This window comes from Chelmon rostratus, chromosome 12, assembly GCF_017976325.1.
Source record: "Chelmon rostratus isolate fCheRos1 chromosome 12, fCheRos1.pri, whole genome shotgun sequence".
Taxonomy (NCBI): Eukaryota; Metazoa; Chordata; class Actinopteri; order Chaetodontiformes; family Chaetodontidae; genus Chelmon; species Chelmon rostratus.
In genome coordinates this window covers 20,993,167-21,009,657 of record NC_055669.1, presented here as the reverse complement: position 1 = coordinate 21,009,657, position 16,491 = coordinate 20,993,167, and the positions used below count along the sequence as shown (strand labels likewise).

General features: G+C 41.3%; 3 protein-coding genes across 7 annotated transcripts in view; 2 read left to right on the top strand and 1 right to left on the bottom strand.

The window, feature by feature from the left end:
- The first annotated feature begins 49 nt into the window (after window positions 1-49).
- Window positions 50-2,582, top strand: LOC121615257 (transmembrane protein 14C-like). Of its 2 annotated transcripts, none has more exons than XM_041949527.1 (5): window positions 50-123; window positions 272-376; window positions 1,861-1,962; window positions 2,057-2,144; window positions 2,317-2,582. In XM_041949527.1, the coding sequence occupies exons 2-5, from the start codon at window positions 301-303 to the stop codon at window positions 2,372-2,374; spliced, it is 324 nt and encodes a 107-aa protein (XP_041805461.1). In that variant the 5' UTR covers window positions 50-123; window positions 272-300; the 3' UTR covers window positions 2,375-2,582. The 2 variants fall into 2 exon arrangements, with proteins under 2 accessions (XP_041805461.1, XP_041805462.1); XM_041949528.1 differs by having other exon boundaries at window positions 67-123; window positions 275-376.
- Window positions 2,583-2,643: 61 nt separating this feature from the next.
- On the bottom strand, window positions 2,644-10,452 carry LOC121615290 (serine/threonine-protein kinase MAK-like). Of its 4 annotated transcripts, none has more exons than XM_041949583.1 (16): window positions 10,377-10,452; window positions 10,068-10,206; window positions 9,094-9,148; window positions 8,654-8,775; window positions 8,413-8,492; window positions 7,555-7,687; window positions 6,936-7,107; window positions 6,554-6,721; window positions 5,575-5,913; window positions 5,284-5,480; window positions 5,082-5,203; window positions 4,693-4,803; window positions 3,873-3,947; window positions 3,522-3,641; window positions 2,978-3,067; window positions 2,644-2,897 (listed from the first exon to the last, which is right to left on the bottom strand). In XM_041949583.1, the coding sequence occupies exons 2-16, from the start codon at window positions 10,166-10,168 to the stop codon at window positions 2,752-2,754; spliced, it is 2,031 nt and encodes a 676-aa protein (XP_041805517.1). In that variant the 5' UTR covers window positions 10,169-10,206; window positions 10,377-10,452; the 3' UTR covers window positions 2,644-2,751. The 4 variants fall into 4 exon arrangements, with proteins under 4 accessions (XP_041805517.1, XP_041805518.1, XP_041805516.1 ...); XM_041949584.1 differs by having other exon boundaries at window positions 10,417-10,452; XM_041949582.1 differs by lacking the exon at window positions 10,377-10,452 and having other exon boundaries at window positions 10,068-10,376.
- Window positions 10,453-13,333: 2,881 nt separating this feature from the next.
- LOC121614438 (guanine nucleotide-binding protein G(olf) subunit alpha) overlaps window positions 13,334-16,491 on the top strand; it is a 44,158-nt gene continuing 41,000 nt past the window's right edge. The window contains exon 1 of the mRNA XM_041948302.1: window positions 13,334-14,033. Within this exon, the coding sequence (XP_041804236.1) occupies window positions 13,520-14,033 (514 nt within the window). The 5' untranslated portion in view covers window positions 13,334-13,519. The remainder of the gene's footprint in view (window positions 14,034-16,491) is intronic.

Sequence of the window (16,491 nt, the reverse complement as noted above, 5' to 3'; positions counted from 1 at the left end):
ATTAATTAAAAACCATTTCAGACTTTTACTTTGAAATAACAGCGGAAGTGAAGTATCCTGGGTAACGTCCGGAAGTTGCTAGGTGCAGCAGAGAGGCTAGCTTAGACTTGTTTAAAAGTGAAGGTATAATTGTTTTTAGTGCGTTTGCTGTGATATTTTGAAAGCAGAACGACTGGCAGTACTTTGTCGCCATGTTTTAACATTTTATCTGTTGACAAGTTGTTGTTGGTTAATCGAGTATTCCTCATAGTAAACTTCTGTCTCACTCCAGCAGCAGCAGTAGCATTGTGGTTTCTGGACATGGCTGTGGACTGGATTGGGTTCAGCTATGCTGCCCTGGTATCAGCAGGAGGAGTCATGGGTTATGTGAAAGCAGGTAGGAGAAGCTAAACATTAGTCATTGTAAAGAATTGGTGTGTGATGTTTTATCCACTGATGAGCTTGTTGGATGATTGTGGCACCTGGTTCAGTGTTACTCTGTCTCTGATGTAGCTACGTGCACATTGTCTTAGAAGAGCTTTTGTTTTCGTTTTTAACTGCAGGAAAAAGGTTAAAATACTCAGAAATTATGAAGTGAAGGATTGTTTTTGAGTGATAGAAGAAATATTCAGATCTTTTACCTGAGTATAAGTAGAAATACCATTGTTTAAAAATACTCTATTATAAGTAAAAGTACAGGCGCATTAAATGTACTTAAAGAATAAAAGTAGAAATACTTGTGATAGAGAAACCCTCGTTTCATTGTGTTACATTATTAAAAGCGCATTGTATTATTGAATACTATTACTTAATGTTGCAAGTTGTTAATGTGAAGCCAATTTACTTTATACACTACTGGTTAGTTTCATAGGAAAGCACTGCATCATGTTTTATAAGCTCTGCGAATGTTTTGTTGCAAAAATATTTATCTGAAAAGTAATCAGTATCCAAAGCTTATAAAATAAATGTGGTGGACTGCTCAAATACTCAAGTAAAGTATATTACCTCAGAACTATACTTAAGTCCAGTACTTGAGTAAATGTACCTACTGTACATTACACCATTGCACTGTACACCTTCTGTCCACCACTGTTGGTTTTCCCCTTGGTGACAATAACGTCGAATAACTGTATTCTATAGGTTTGGCTCAAGTCCCCAGGAATCAAAGAGCAACTGTGCTTTCTATACTGTGCACTTTGCACTGAATCAGCTATCATACTGGGGTCCATTACAGGGGAGGTGGATGTACCAGTTTATCCATCAGTGGCAGCCTCAATAGACCAGAATACAATGCAGCCACCAAGATTTTACAGTAGATTGCTGTTGTACTTAGAGCTGTAACTGATCTCCACTTACGCTCAGTTGCCGGTTTATTATGTACAGCTAGCTAAAACTAGTGCAGTCTAGTACAACAATCCTGCAATAAATCCCATATTTCGTGAAGTTTCCTGAAACTGTTTGTGACTCTTTGTGGTCATTTAGGAGGCTTAAGTTTGTGCTGCTAAATGAGGTGGACAAAATATAAGAAAGAACACAATACAATTTGACAGCACCACCAACTGCTGTTCAAAATGATCACAAAGTTTAATTAACATAGTTCTAAAAAAAAAAAAAAAAAACCTTCTGAATATCATACACTTCATGACGGTGGGGCTTTTGGCAGCAGGGATGTTGTAATACAGCCAGGTGTACCTAATAAACTGGCAATGTAGTGTACATGTTCAGTATAACTCTGAGGACAAGTTCCCACCTGTTTGTCCTGGGATGTTAAAAGCAATCTGGGAAATGTGTGTATTCAGTTTCTGAGGTAAAAAGCAGAGTTGAGAAAAAAAAGAATCCATGTTATTGAACTGAACACAATAAAACCTGTTTCCTCCACAGGCAGCATCACCTCTCTGGCTGCAGGGCTCCTGTTTGGCCTGCTGGCTGCAGTCGGTACTTATCTGGCATCTCAAAATCCCAAGAATGTCTGGCTTTCACTAGGTGAGCAAGTTTAGGTTGTTAAAACTGTGACAGTCCGAGTGCAGCTTTCACAAACATGTGGCAACAACTGTTTCCCTCCACCGAGGAAATGCAGGCACTTCAGGAACTCTGGCGGTGGTGATGGGACTAAGGTTTCTCAGCTCCTGGAAGTTCATGCCAGCTGGTTTAATGACTTTAGCAAGGTAAGACACACTTAATTGTTTTCAGATTTGACTTTCTGACCGGTCCTGGGCTAATCATTTACGATATTCTGCATCACATAGATCTTCGATTTAAAGAACCCGAGACACACAGAAATTAATTTACTCTTCAGACAACTGCATCCTGATATAAATGTTGTAATTTTCTTGTCAGTGGACTGCTGCTGGTGAAGATCATATCTGGAATGCTCAAGAGATCACATAAATCATGAAAATATCCAAATATGCCTTTCCTGCGTGTCTGCGTTCACAAGCATTCCCCTGATGTGGTTTCTTATTACAGTCTAGTTCTGTAGAAAACGTATATGTACAAGAAACAAAATCAAAGCAATTTTTATACAGTTAAGATGTTTTCAGTCTGTAAATATATATCTACTGCTTGTAAAATAATAAATTCACCCACTTTAATAAAAAATATCAACTTTATTTCATTTTCTAGTCTTTTATTTCAAAATACTATAATATTTAATAGTGTGGCAAATGTAACAGCATTCTGCACAATGTTGGCAGCTTCTCCTCTGAAGTCTGTATTTCCTGGCAAAAGTGCAGTGGGGATTTTCCCATGAGTCACTGGTGGAGCAGAGCTGTGCTACTGGTGACCTCCGTATTTGGCGGTCCAGTCTACTCGTCCGTGCACGGGCTGGATGTTTGTGCTCTTAGAAATGGTGGTCTTCGCTGTAAGGCTGGGTCCAGGGATCTGAGGATTCTGAGACCTGTACCTCCACCCTTCGTATTCTGGAGAGAGAGGAAAAGTGTGTTTAGGCTGCACTCAGAAAGCGACGTGAAGCTGCATGTGGGAGCCTGGGAGCTTTTACCTTCATTTGAGAGTTTACTTAAGGAGGGCTTGCTCTTGGACGGTTTGATTTTAGACTCGACTCTGAGATCAGCAGCAGATGACAGATCAACTACAAGCATCACAAAAAGAAAGTGGGTTAGAATTTAGATTGAGGATATGACAGCCGGTGTGACCCTCCTCCACCCGGTCCACCTCCAATTTCATCACTTCCAGCTGTATGTCTGAGATCATCAGAGGCCTGCTCCTCCTCCCAATCATCCAGCTCTCAGCTTTTCTCTTCACCATCTGTTTCTAGACGACTACTCGCAGCTTTCAATCTTAATCTAAATGTTCACTCTTAAAATTCTTTCCTGATTGAGCTATCTTTAAGAAAGATAGTGACTCCGTTCTAACTCTAGGGGGCGTTTTGCTAGTTGGAAAGTTAGAACTTACACAGAGAATTAACCCCCTGAGCCATGTGACCTGGGCCTGATTGGTACCAAACAGCACTGAACGTGAACATGAAAGTCTGACTCAGCCATTATTCTGTGTGAGAAAATAAAAAGTTGTCCATTGTGACTCACTGGCAGAGGTGCCTCCTATCGGGGCCAGTGTAATCCTCTGTCTCGCTGCTCCTGTTTCAGTCTTCTGAAAAGGTGAAATGTATGTCTTGGCTGGGTTGTTGGAGTTGCTCATGAAGGAGTCTGGAACGGACAATGAAATCACAGGTTAAGGATGAAGTGCCTCAAACCGTAGTCAGTAAAGTAAACTGATGTCTTTGCTTGTGGTCCAGGTTCATTTTAAGACTTAATTTGAGTCTTTGTATTTTGTACAGTATTTCAATCAATCTCCAAATGACAGCAAGGCAGAGGCATCATCACAAGTCATAAATACCACCTGTAATTCTGTGAACTGCTCTTAAATCTGAGAGATACCTTTGTTAAGATCAAGATCCTCCAGAGTCTTTTCTTTTAGGGGCTGCTTATCTGTTAGTTTACAAAGACTAATATCTAAAAACCACAGCACGACAGAAAGAAAAGAGGGATGAGTGAACACAATGCTACAGAACACAATGAAAAGAAACTATCTGAAGTGTACTTTTTGGATGGATGTTGGGGGCGATTTTGCTCTGGCTGCTTCTTACAGGAAAGCTTTTCATGTGACAGGTGAGTCATAAATAGTCCAGATTTCCTCTTTTCCCCACAGCAGAAATAAATAGAATTACTGCCTCTTGGTTGTTTGCCTGCACCAAACCAGTTGCAGTTTGCATCCTTGTCTGTCCAGACTCATAAAATATATGTAGTGAAGACTTTGAGAGAACTTAATAAAATAGTGCATTTTTTAAATAATTCCCAGCGAGAACATGCTGTCTTCACTTAGAGACTATTCTTCCAGAGGAGTACAGAGGACTGATAGAGAGCTTCATCACATGGAGCAACAACAACCACCTGATGCGCAATACCAGCAGAACCAATGAGCTTGTGGTGGAATACAATGCTTTAAAATATGGATGCTGCTGCAAAGAAGCTACAAACTGTAAAATGTGGATGCTTCAACCTGACAGCACAGCAGATCTACACAATCAGCACAGTTTCAAGGAGGACACCCAAGATTAGTGTCACCAATTCAGTATCTGACCAAATGTGAAATATGGCCACAGTGAAAATTGACCTTTGTCCATCAAAACTGCTCTCATCTGCTTCTCTAACAGGTATGGGCACTCCACCTAAACATGTGTCCTCAAATTTGTCTCACCTTTGTGTAGAGGGGACTCCAGCCCCTGTCCTCTGGTTAAACCCGAGCTGCCCCACGGGTTTCTGCTGACCACCTGGTTTCCCACTGAAGGGTTGTTTTTCGGATTCACGCCTGAAAAGGACAAACAGCCCGGAGTGAAGTCACTGTACCTGAGCCCACACACCAGTTTATCCACATGTGGTGGAACTACGTCATATTTAGCTTTAGCACTGACTGTGGAATGTGCAGTATGTACATGATCATGAGTTTGTTGAAAGTTGTGGGTATTAGAAAACAGGGATGGCGAACTTGCGTGGTGTGTCTTGTGTTGATGTTTTAGTTCTGTCTTCTCTGTACAACCTAAGACATAGAAATGTGACTTTCATGACACCTGGATCAGTTTTTGTCACCTGGCAGATATCTGGACTGGCGGAGGTAGTGCTGCTTGGCAGACAAGGTGCTGGAGTCAGCTCTGTTCAGCCCCCTGTTGCTCGACAGCTTCGCTGTTGTATTGTTCTTTGACTCTGGAAATCTGGACAAAAACTTATTGTTGTATTTCTTCAGAATTGTGATGAAAACGCATCGTTTTACAAGAAAATGAAGAGGTCTAACCGATAGCCGGACCCCTCCAGTGCATAGTCCTTGAGAGAGCTGATTGTGGGTTTTTTGGAAATGGAAACTCCAGCGTCTGCGTCCTCTCCGTCGTCCCAGCTGTCCACGGACTTGAAAGACATCTGGCCCCACCGCCGACGTGCCGACCTCATTCCAGTGATGTTGTTCTCTGCTCCTGTGGGCGCTGCTCTTGTAGGCTTTGAAATGAACATACAAAGTAGAAAGAAAGTTCTGTAAGGCCCAAGAACATCCCGTTCTGACATTTAGAAGCTGTACCTGAGTGATACCTACAGCCTGCTGGCTCATCGGTTGTCTGTTTTTCACCAGGCTGAGGGGTTCCTGCTGCCCCTCTGGCAGCGTGCTGAAACACATTGCTTGTTTTGTGCTTGGCTCCATGTTGTACTGAGGGAGGGAGATCTGCTGAAGGGGCTGGTGGAGAAATTGGCTGCAGGTCTGCAGCTCTGCCTGAGTCTTACTTGGCTCGCTGAACTCTAGGTTTGTCTTACAGAGGGACAGAGGCTTTGTCTCTGCAGCCGCTTCGGACACCTTTGCCTGAACCTTGTGCTGCTCTGAGTATTTTAGACGAGCACCGAGCGCCTGGCCCACATGGAAGTATGGATAACGTAGAGCCTGGAACACAAACAGTGCAGGAAAAACACCTTCAATTACATCTTTTTCGTTCATGCGCAAGCTCAGGATTCAGATTTTCAACGAATGAGAAACTTGCAACATGGCACAGAACAACGTATTAATTATAGGACAAATATACAAAAACACATATATTAACATTATATAATAATATATGTGCCATATCAAAATAAAAGGGCAGACAAGAATAAAGAAATAAGGCAATGGGCTCTTGTTCACATGACATGAAATACTGTGTACTATAGGCCGAATGAGACAAACCACCACTGCAATTTTCTCACAGTGCTAAAGGCTGAATGTAAAATACATTCAAAAATCTGTGTCAACAATGTGCAGCATTCTCCTTTTTTGTCATTTTCAACCTTTAGCAGTAGTTTACAGTTTTCATTATGATGTGTGTCTGTCTCACGCTTGAACACACAATGAAGTCAGTGGATGCTTCCAGATGTCAGCTTTGATATTACAGTAACTGCGAATGTAAACTGATTGATTCCCACTCGGGCCTCCCACGTTAAAAATAGATGCACTCAAGGTGCTCAGGATAAAAGCAATCACCGAAGGACTTTTGTTACTTTGCAGACACTGTCACCTCAACGTTAAAACATAATAGTTTTAAATGTACCTGCAAAGCACTCGGCCTTTTCTCGGGGTCCCACTGTAGCATGTCCTTCATCAGTGTGATCGCCTCGCTGCTGGCACTGGGGATCAGGGATTTCAGGCTGGTGGGGAAACACTTTGGGAAGCGGAAGTTCATCGAGGTGGCCAGGTTGTAGCCCTCAGGCCAGTCCGACTGACGTGGAGAAAAACAAGAGGACACAACAAATGAGTCACCTGTGAGTTTGTGACTGTGTTGAATACAAAATTACAAATATTTTTTTTTACTTTTTGAACTGTAAAAGAAATCCAGTATGTCACAAAACAGAAGCAACAAGGAGAGAACTGGTATTTTAATGGTGTCAATGAGGGCGTCACTATAACTTGTGACACCTGTTGTGATGGTTCACCTGCTTCAGCGTTCCCAGCACCTGACAGATCTTGAAGATCTCGTCCACCTCGCTGTTGCCAGGGAACAGGGGTTCGAGCGTGTAGAGCTCTGCCATGATGCATCCCACAGCCCAGATGTCGATGGGTGAGCTGTAGGAGTTCGACTTCAGCAGAACTTCTGGGGCTCTGTACCTGTCACAACAGCACGGGAGGAGAGGACATTTATGGGACATCTGGTGAATTAACATTTCTTCTGTAATAGTCTAATTCCCCTGCTGTATTCCTTTACTACGTGTTTCTCAATTACCACAGTTTGTCAACAGAGTTAATTTATTTCATCTTATATTGCTTAGACTAAATGTGTCTTAGTAGCAACAACAGCTACTCTGTTGACTGTTAATTAAAGGGTCAGCTCACTCAAATGACAAAGGAGCATCTTCATATCTTCTCACTGGCCCTGGTGTGGTATCTATATCAATATCACTTAAATCTAAGAGCGTCTTTAAGGTATAAGGTAAGTTTACAGCAGGTGTTACTGTGCAGTTTGATTTTAGATGGACATCCATCAGATGATGTTTCGTCTACAGGGATTGCTTGTACATTGCTTTGACATTATCATGTAAAATACATGAGTCTCACCATCTTGTGGACACATAATCGGTGTAAGGTGGCTGCGAGCGGATTTCTCTAGCTAGTCCAAAGTCAGCGATCTTAACCAGCTCTGGGCCCATGCAGAGCAAGTTCTCTGGTTTCATATCACGATGGAAATACCCTGAAAAACATGAAACAGTCAAGTAAACCTGATATTTGCTTAAACTTATATTATTTTCTCTAAGTTTCTACCACTATTACAACCACTACCACTTTGACTACTTATAGTGACACATGACACTACTGGTGCATATCACAATTTGATCTGAAACACTGAGTTAAAACATCTCAGATAAAAAGGATGTTTTACTCTGACAAAGCACAGTCAAGGCAAGCCTTTAATGAAACGGAAAGGAAAAGGGAAAGACAGGAGGAGTCTCTTACCGTGCTTATGCACAAATGCTAAGCCAGACAATACTTGGAACAGAATGTTCCTTATCTCATTTTCAGAAAACATCTTATCTTCCCTGGCAGCAGCGAAGTGGTAAAAGACAAAAGAAAGAAAGAGGGGATAAAGAAAAAAACACTACACATGAGGTGGGAATGGCACCAGCACCCACAGGCACTAAAAACAGTGCAGAATTAGAAGAAAAACTTGTTCAGCGGCTAAGCTGTGGTACCACTCACACCTCCTCTTCTCACTGAGGACACAGGAGAAGTGAGTCATTCTTGGCTGCAATGTTTTATCAGCATTCCCGCATTCATATACTTCTCAGATATAGGTATGTTGTTTTCTGTTTACTCAATTACAAATTATACCAAGACAAGCCAGACAGCTTGATATCACAGCATTTCATAAGAGAAAGGACAGCAGAGTCAGTTTTTCTTGGGTCTGTAGTCACCTACCATGTTTATGAATAAAGGACAGTCCCTGTAATATCTGAAATGTCATGTTTCTGACGACTGACTCAGGGAACAACTTGTTTCTGCAAGAACGAAGACCGACACATGATGACTCAATCTGACTCAAATCATTTTCACATTCCCGATGGTAATAAAAACACTGCAGAATTACATCACAAAAATAACTCTGTGCACACAGCTGGTGAAAGGCCTGAGAATAAATGCATGCCTGGTGTGCTCTTACCTTTCTTTCATGAGCTGATAGAGGTTTTCTTTCATATACTCAAACACAAAGTACAGGTAGTCATTTTCTCTGATGACCTCCCTCAGTTTCACCACATTGGCGTGGTTCAGCTTCTTCAACGACTGATGACACGACGTATTTAGGAGAAACACACAACAGAGTCATTAAGAAGCCGTTTGTTATGTAAGTAAATGATTCCAACAATAACACAAAAATCAACTATTATTGTCAAATAATGTATATTAGATATAATTTTCTGTCCTTTAGATGAGCTGGGGCTTCATCTAAAGGAATACTGCAAAAACAAGGGCAGGATTTTACAAGTGGAAACATTGGTGGATTAAAATGATAATACTGACAAATATTATTACCTATATACTGTATCTAAAGCTGCTGTCTTAACTCATGGAGATTTCTTGTCTGACTATAATGATTCTTACCTTCACCTCTCTTAGATTCAAGCACTCATCCCAAGAATAAAACTTCCTCTTCATTCTGTTGGGGGGAAAAGCAGATTTGCATGACTACATGTATTAATATTGACATTTTAAGATATTGAATGTACTAGTCCTTGTCCAAGCCCACTAATCACAACACACATCTTTCCACGGATATGAATGAGTCTGATTGTCAGGCAGGTATAGTTCAACACTGTATTTTTTTTTACTTGAAGGATAAATGGCTCAGATTTATATAATACAAAGTCCTCTGGCTAATAACTTGTAGGTATTTTGGAGAGCTTTCTACTCCAAAAATGTCCCATCATTGCTGTACCCATAATAGTACTAAAAAGAGCATCCTAGGCAACATTGGTATATTTAAATGTACTTCATTAAACTGTTTTACACGTGTAACCTGTTTTAACGTCACTTACTGCTGGAGACTTTCATATTACGTTTCCCATACTCCTGGGGCAATACTATGCGGTGTACTTTCACTCCTTTCACTGTCATCAGGAGTATCAGCTTGCACTATAACCTTACATTTACAAACAGTGCCTGGTGGAGCTTCGCAAAACATTCATTATTAATTTCTTGCCAAAGACAGAAAACAGCTCATCCTTAAAATGTGGTCTATTGGCAAATAAGGAAGTTATGACAACACGTCAATATGTAGTAATGATGATACTCATAATAATACTACAACCAGCTTCTGTTGATCTTCAAAATGGTCCTAAACCTTGTCTTTCCATGACCTTATTTGCCCTAAAATGCCAACACATGATGCACACTAAAGCTAAATGTTTGATTCAAAATGACAACATTTTTCTTGTTTTTTCTTGTGAGGACGTAACATGTCTAGAGTCTAGAGCCTTGAAGCACCTTGCAGCAGTCAGTTGGGATTTAATCAGCTTAGCACTTCAAGACAAAACAACACCGTGTGTCCCTCGCATGTTCACTGGAGCTCCACTCACCTCTTTATGGCCACCAGCTCCCCAGTCTCATTGCTCTTGGCCAGGAGCACGCTGCCATATGTGCCATCCCCCAGCTGCTTCAGTGTGGTGTAGCGGTTCATCGTCCACAGAGAGCTCTGCCTCTCCTTCACCGAGCAGTCTGGACAGTCCCACACAGTCCAACACTCGGTCATCGTAAACACAGTAACATCCCTCCACAGATTAACAACTTAAAGCCCCTCTATGTTGCTCTATCCTACTGCTACTGAGAGGCTACTGAAAGGCTTTTACTCTTGAAACACAGAAATGAAATGAGTGTTCATCCTTTACCTATCTCCCTGCAGCTTGGTGGTGTATGGTGGAGGTTTACCTGGCGAGGGAGAGTGGAAAAGTGATGCTGTCTCAATCCTGCCTGTTGCTCTGTGTCTCGCCTAACCTAAGATAAGACTTGACGCTGGACAGAGGAAGCGCGATCCCCTTCGAGGGGAAGTGGATTAAAGTTCCATGTGACAAAGAATGTGTGCCAGGAAACAGGCTAACAGGAGAAGCTGGAGACATGGTTTTAATTTATCAAATCCACTGAGTTTGTAAGGTGTGATGATTTTGTGATCGATCAAAGCAGGCCTACATAAATGAATCTGACACAGAAACAGAGGGTTATACCTGCCTTTGTCTAACACTGATCCGATTAACTTATATGTTCCAGTGAGCAGGATCTGAGAAAACAACTTGGCCCGGCTTGAAAAAATTAGGACCAGTGTTTTTATAACTGATATAATACTGAGTTAGAGGAGTTAAACTAGTGCAAGAGTAGACTACTTAGTCAGGATGGTACCACTTTCTAATAAGGTGCCTTTTATTAAGAGGTTATACACTGTAACTAACTAATGCTTTATAAATGTTGGCCTTCTCTCTATTTGTGTCTTTTCAAGAATTCATATGCCGTACCCAGTAGCTGCGATGCAACTATGCTTGTATTTCTAGCTTTTTATTGTATTTTTATTCCAAGTACATATATTTACTGGTTACTAATGTTTCCTATTTTTGCCTCTGTGTTATGTTTTAGAATTATTTTGTTTTTGTCACCATTTTAATTTTTGGGGTCATGAGCCAATTTGTTGTTGCACAGTCTTTCTTTATCTATCAATCTATTGAGTTTTATAGTTTTGTCACATGCGCAAATACAGACAGAGAGACAGAGCAAGTGTGCTCCTTGAGGAGCAGCCTGGCAGATTTTTCACAACCTGGCAACCCAAAAGTTGCTCTTATTCATGGCACATAACTTATTTATAAAACAAATATATTAAATAACAATATATTAACCATTAATAGCCATTAGTTAGACTTTATAAGACATCTATAAAGGGTGTATTATTAAAAAGTGCTACCTTTAGAATTAGGGTGGAGGTTTTTTAGTATATCACCTCATATCAACTGCTTTAATATAACCTTATTATATTGTAAGAACCTGAGGAGCCCACAAAACCGAGCTTTTACACTCGTTTTTAACCTATCTAACAATTTCATGACGGTGTCTCAAAACTTTATCATATTATTTAGCTAGTTAGCAGACAACAAGCTAACCTCCTACTAAAGGTAAATACAAGCTAGACAGCAAAATAAGCTAACATTACCCCCCTTTCTAGCCCTTATTTTCGGCCATACGATCCGACAGACAGTTTTCACTCAGTATTTATTATGTCTTATATGAAATAAGTGACATTTGAGTAAAGTATACTTACCATAGGAGACATTTTCATGCTGTTGAAGACGGTACGGTGATGCTGGCTGTGGAGAGATGCTGCCAGCCATGTACGTTAGGAAGGGCGGCTTCCTGTCTCCTTGGCAACGCTGACCTACAAAATAAAATGAATTCAAAATGTATGAATGTGCTTTTAATATGTACAATACATGCACATGCGCTGAGACCTATAATATTATGCGGTATGTTAATAAAAATTACAAATACAAAATTTAATAATACAAAAGCTACTGTCTCCATGGTCAGCAATGCAGTTTAATTATTATTATCATTTTATTTGACAACAATCCAGGCATTTTGGCTACAGTGCAAGCCTACTAAAATTGTGCAAATTTACTTGAAAACATTGTATGGCTACTGTTTGATCCAAAATGTGAATGTTTACTTCACCAGCACGTGTGTTATTGCAGAAGTAGCTGAAAAGTATAGACGTACGTGAATAACCTACATGCAGTATATAGGTTATTTGGCTCGACTCCACTGACTTTACCATCTCTGCACATGTGTTCTGCAGGCGCTCCATCTAGTGGTTAATTTTTAACACTGCATCTCATTGTGACTTTGGCCCCATGACCGAAGTAAACCCAACTTTTTTCTGGCCCTTATTGCAATTGCATGCAATTATACACGCCAGAAAGGACCCTGATCTGTAAATATTTATTCCAGGTTCCCCAAACTAAGATACAACAACAATGTGCCGTGATACAAACTGCTACAAACTAAACTTAAGATCCAAATATTCCTGTATTGTGCTAAGTTTGACTGGATTTCAATTAAACTAATACCAAATTAAAGATTTATTTATCTGATTTTCCCGGGGAGCCTTTGAGACCAACCCACGAACCCCCTGGGAAGTCCCAGGACCCCATTTGAAGACTGGAGAATACATGTGTTCACAGGGACACTTGGACTGCTTTGAGGCTCAGAATAGGTCCTGTGTATTCAGAGAGCTGATGAAGGAGAGACATCACATTGATATAAACATTTCATATGAGGTTGATGTAAAAAAAATTACATTAGACCTTTGTGTAAGCTGTTCAGGTTAAAGCAGGACACAATAATGCCTAAATTATAATAATTATCGATGTGTCAATCAACTGAAAATATGTGCTAGAAGTTTAAATTGTTTTTTTTTAAGTCAGTTTTCCTTTGGCTTGTCATTTTCTGCAGACATATTGGCTGAACCAGATCATAGACTGTATGTGAGGAGGGAGCACTGAGTCATTTGTCTGAAGAGCAGGTTCACTATCTACAGTGCAGGAGGTGTCTTTAGACATGCAGGCATGAAATGTGAGGAATGAAAATCATGACCAGCATTCTCGAAATGGCCATACTGTAGTAACATGACGTGCCGTGCATTGCACCTAACAACTGTGCAGTCAGATTGTTGACTGTCTGCGCAGCGGATAGCCGCGTTTTTTTTCCAAGGTTGTGCTTTTGGTTACTTACGGTAAGATGGACCCGCAGTGTCCACTAAAGGATCAGGTGATCCACTAACTACGAAGCGAAGGCTGACTGGGGAAAATGCAAAATGACATATAGCAAATGTCGGAGCATAATACATTCACATTTTCGGCTCAAATTTGGACTTAAATCGCACCGCTGGAGCTCCCATGTGACGATGGCTCGTTAGGGCTGGTGGCGCGACCGCGATTTTTTTGATATTTTAATTTATGAGAAATCACATTCACAGACAAATATTGGTTTCAACATGGGGCTGTGCTACAGTTTGCGTCCCCGGCTCTTCGGGGACCTGAGCGGGTCTATCTCCAACGCTACCTCGGACTCGGACCAGCCTCCGGACGCCGCCGTGCCGACCCGCGCCGGGGGAGCTCGCCAGGAGGACGCCGGGGGATGCGGGGAGAGCTCGTCGCTACGCGGCGGCGGCGGCCCGGTGCGCCCCGGGGACCCTGCCAGGCTCCCGGCCGGGGAGCACCGCCGCGGAGACACCGGTACCGACGGTGTGCTCATACAAAACGGAGGCGGCGGAGGAGGAGGCGGTGGTGGCGGAGGAGGTGGTAGCGGTAAGGGGACGGGGAAGGACCGCGGCCGACGCTTACAGCTGCTGCAAAAGACTAGCACCCAAAAGCAGAAAAACTGGGATAGATTGCTGGTGGAGGAGAAGGAGGCCGAGAAGGAGGCGAAGAAAGTCAGTAAGAACATTGACCGGGCGCTGAAGGAGCTCAAACGGGAGTACAAACAGACGCATCGGCTGCTGCTGCTCGGTAGGTCGTGTCCCTCTCTGGTGTTGTTGGAGCAGGAAGCTGTTTTATTGAAATCTAAACGTGCTGCCCTTTCCACAAATTATGTCACTGCTCTGTCGAGGCCTATTGCCACATCTGTCGGCTTGGGCTGTGAAGACTACCCCCTGCGGCTGTCAATGACAAATGATGAAGATGGACGTTTAGACTCAATGGGCCTGCTGTCCACTCGCTGCTACATTTGGGGTTATCCGGAATTTTGAGAAGCCAGTTTAAACATGATGCAGGCTATCATAATGGACCAGTGTGCACAGGTTTCCAGAGACCTCTTAGCTTATGGCTGCTGGGCCCCCTTTCCTCTGATAGTCGTGTAGTCCACTATAATATAGTACAGTTGCCCTATAGAGCACAGGTCAACAGATGAAAAAGCCTTTTACCTGTGGCATGTTTACAATAATTCCTTCCAATATGTACAGTGCCTTTATAATGCAGCATAATAGAGTGCTGTATAGTGTTATTGAGAGTATAATATAGTTGGCTTTAGTCTACAATGTATGGAAAAACCACTTAGCTTTCTCTGAAAACTAGTGTAGTACAAAGTTTTTCAAACAATCATTGTATGCAGCTGTAGAGCAGAGTGTAGTATAGTGGTGTAGTAGAGTAAAGTGTTAAATTGAATAGTGTAAAATACAGTTTAGGAGGCTTCAGTATACACACAGACAAAGGAAGAGCACCTGTCTTTCGGTGCCTGGGCCATGTTGACTCTGAACATGTTATATAGCACAGTATAGTATAGTGTGTGTAGTGTGACATCTATCTACTGATAAATAATGGGCTTTTAAATAACAGTGGCACATTTTGGAATAAGTAAGTGTCGTATAGTTGAGAATGGTGGAATGGTCATAGTATAATATCGAACCTAAAAGGCTTAAGAATACAGTAATGTGTGGAGACCACCCCCCTTTTTTGGCTCCTGGACCATGTTCACTCTGAATATATAGTGTCATGTAGTTTGTTATAGTTTAACATAATATAGTACAGTATAGCCTGGGGTGTAGTGTGACATCTGTCGAGGAACTACAGATAAATAACAGGCTTTCGCATAACTGCGGCACATTTACAGGAAGGTGTTTCCATGAGTACATTTAGTACTTTCGAGTACAGTGTAGTATAGTGAACTGTATCTAGTATAGTAGAATGCTGAATGGTGTTATTTAGTATACAATGATGTATTGAGACCACTTAGCTTTTTAATATCGGGCCATGATCGCTCTACTCTATAGTATTAAATAGTATTGTATAGTATAGTTTAGTAGAACGTAGTATAGCACTGGGTTGTAGCTAGTGGTGTAGAGGGACATCTGTGCAGGGCATACATCTACACTAAATTTTATAAATATATGTATATACTATGCAATTCTAATATATATAGAATAGTAGTGCAGTAGTATGGTATAATATTATATATGCAGTAATTTTTAGAGTACAATAGTGTTTTCCTATTGGGATATCTAGTGTAGTATATGCTTAATTTATCCTAAATTATTTTTAGTAGTGAAGTATGGGATAGTAGAGTACTGTGTGTTGTACCTGTGGTGTAGTGTGATTTGTCCAGGGACAACAGATGGAAAATAGCCTTTTGACTATCTGTTGCACACTTACAATAAGGTTTTCTATAAATACATGTACACTAGTACATTAGAGCGTAGTATAGTGGCCTGTAGTATAGTGTAGTAGAATGTTGTACCGTATAGAGTACTTTGGATTATAGTTTAGTAGGCTATAGAGTGAAATTGTTGGTGTCCATGCGCTTACTCATTGTTGTGGGAAAACGGGCTTTTGGGAGGAGATGACGAATCGATCCACACAGTATAACTCACTGATCCCAATTCTGATCATCAGTTTGATAAAGATACCAAACGCTTGCTGATTACAGACTGACGTACGCTAAAAATCGCTGGCTTTAGTGTTTTCATATGGGCTCAAATGGAGGTTTTCCACAGCAGCTTTATGGTCATACTGCTACTCTCAGATAATCAATTTTAAGGCATCAGATGGGCAACTTGCGACATTGGTTTGGCGTTATTTTTAGCATTCGATAGAGTAAGTGATTATAATTAGATCAAGCCTTACTGTTTTGAGTCATGCACAATCAATGTTAGCTGTAGCCCTTATCGCTTTAATTGCGTCCATATAAATTACAGGGCTCATATCAGTTGAGATTCCAGTGAGGTGCATTTTATCACCTCACTGGAATCCCACGATTGATAATTTATGTAATTTATCAAGAGATTTCCCAAATATTGGTCTGCAGCATCCCTGGAAAATTCACTGTGTTTCTAGATGGAGGTGGTGTGTCACGCCAGACCTCTTTAGGTTACATGTTTCAACCCCTGCGCACACAGTCAGCTGATAGACTCCAAAATTAACATCCACTTTTACTCATTCACCCCTCCAGCCGCTTTTCAGAGTCGAAGAAGTG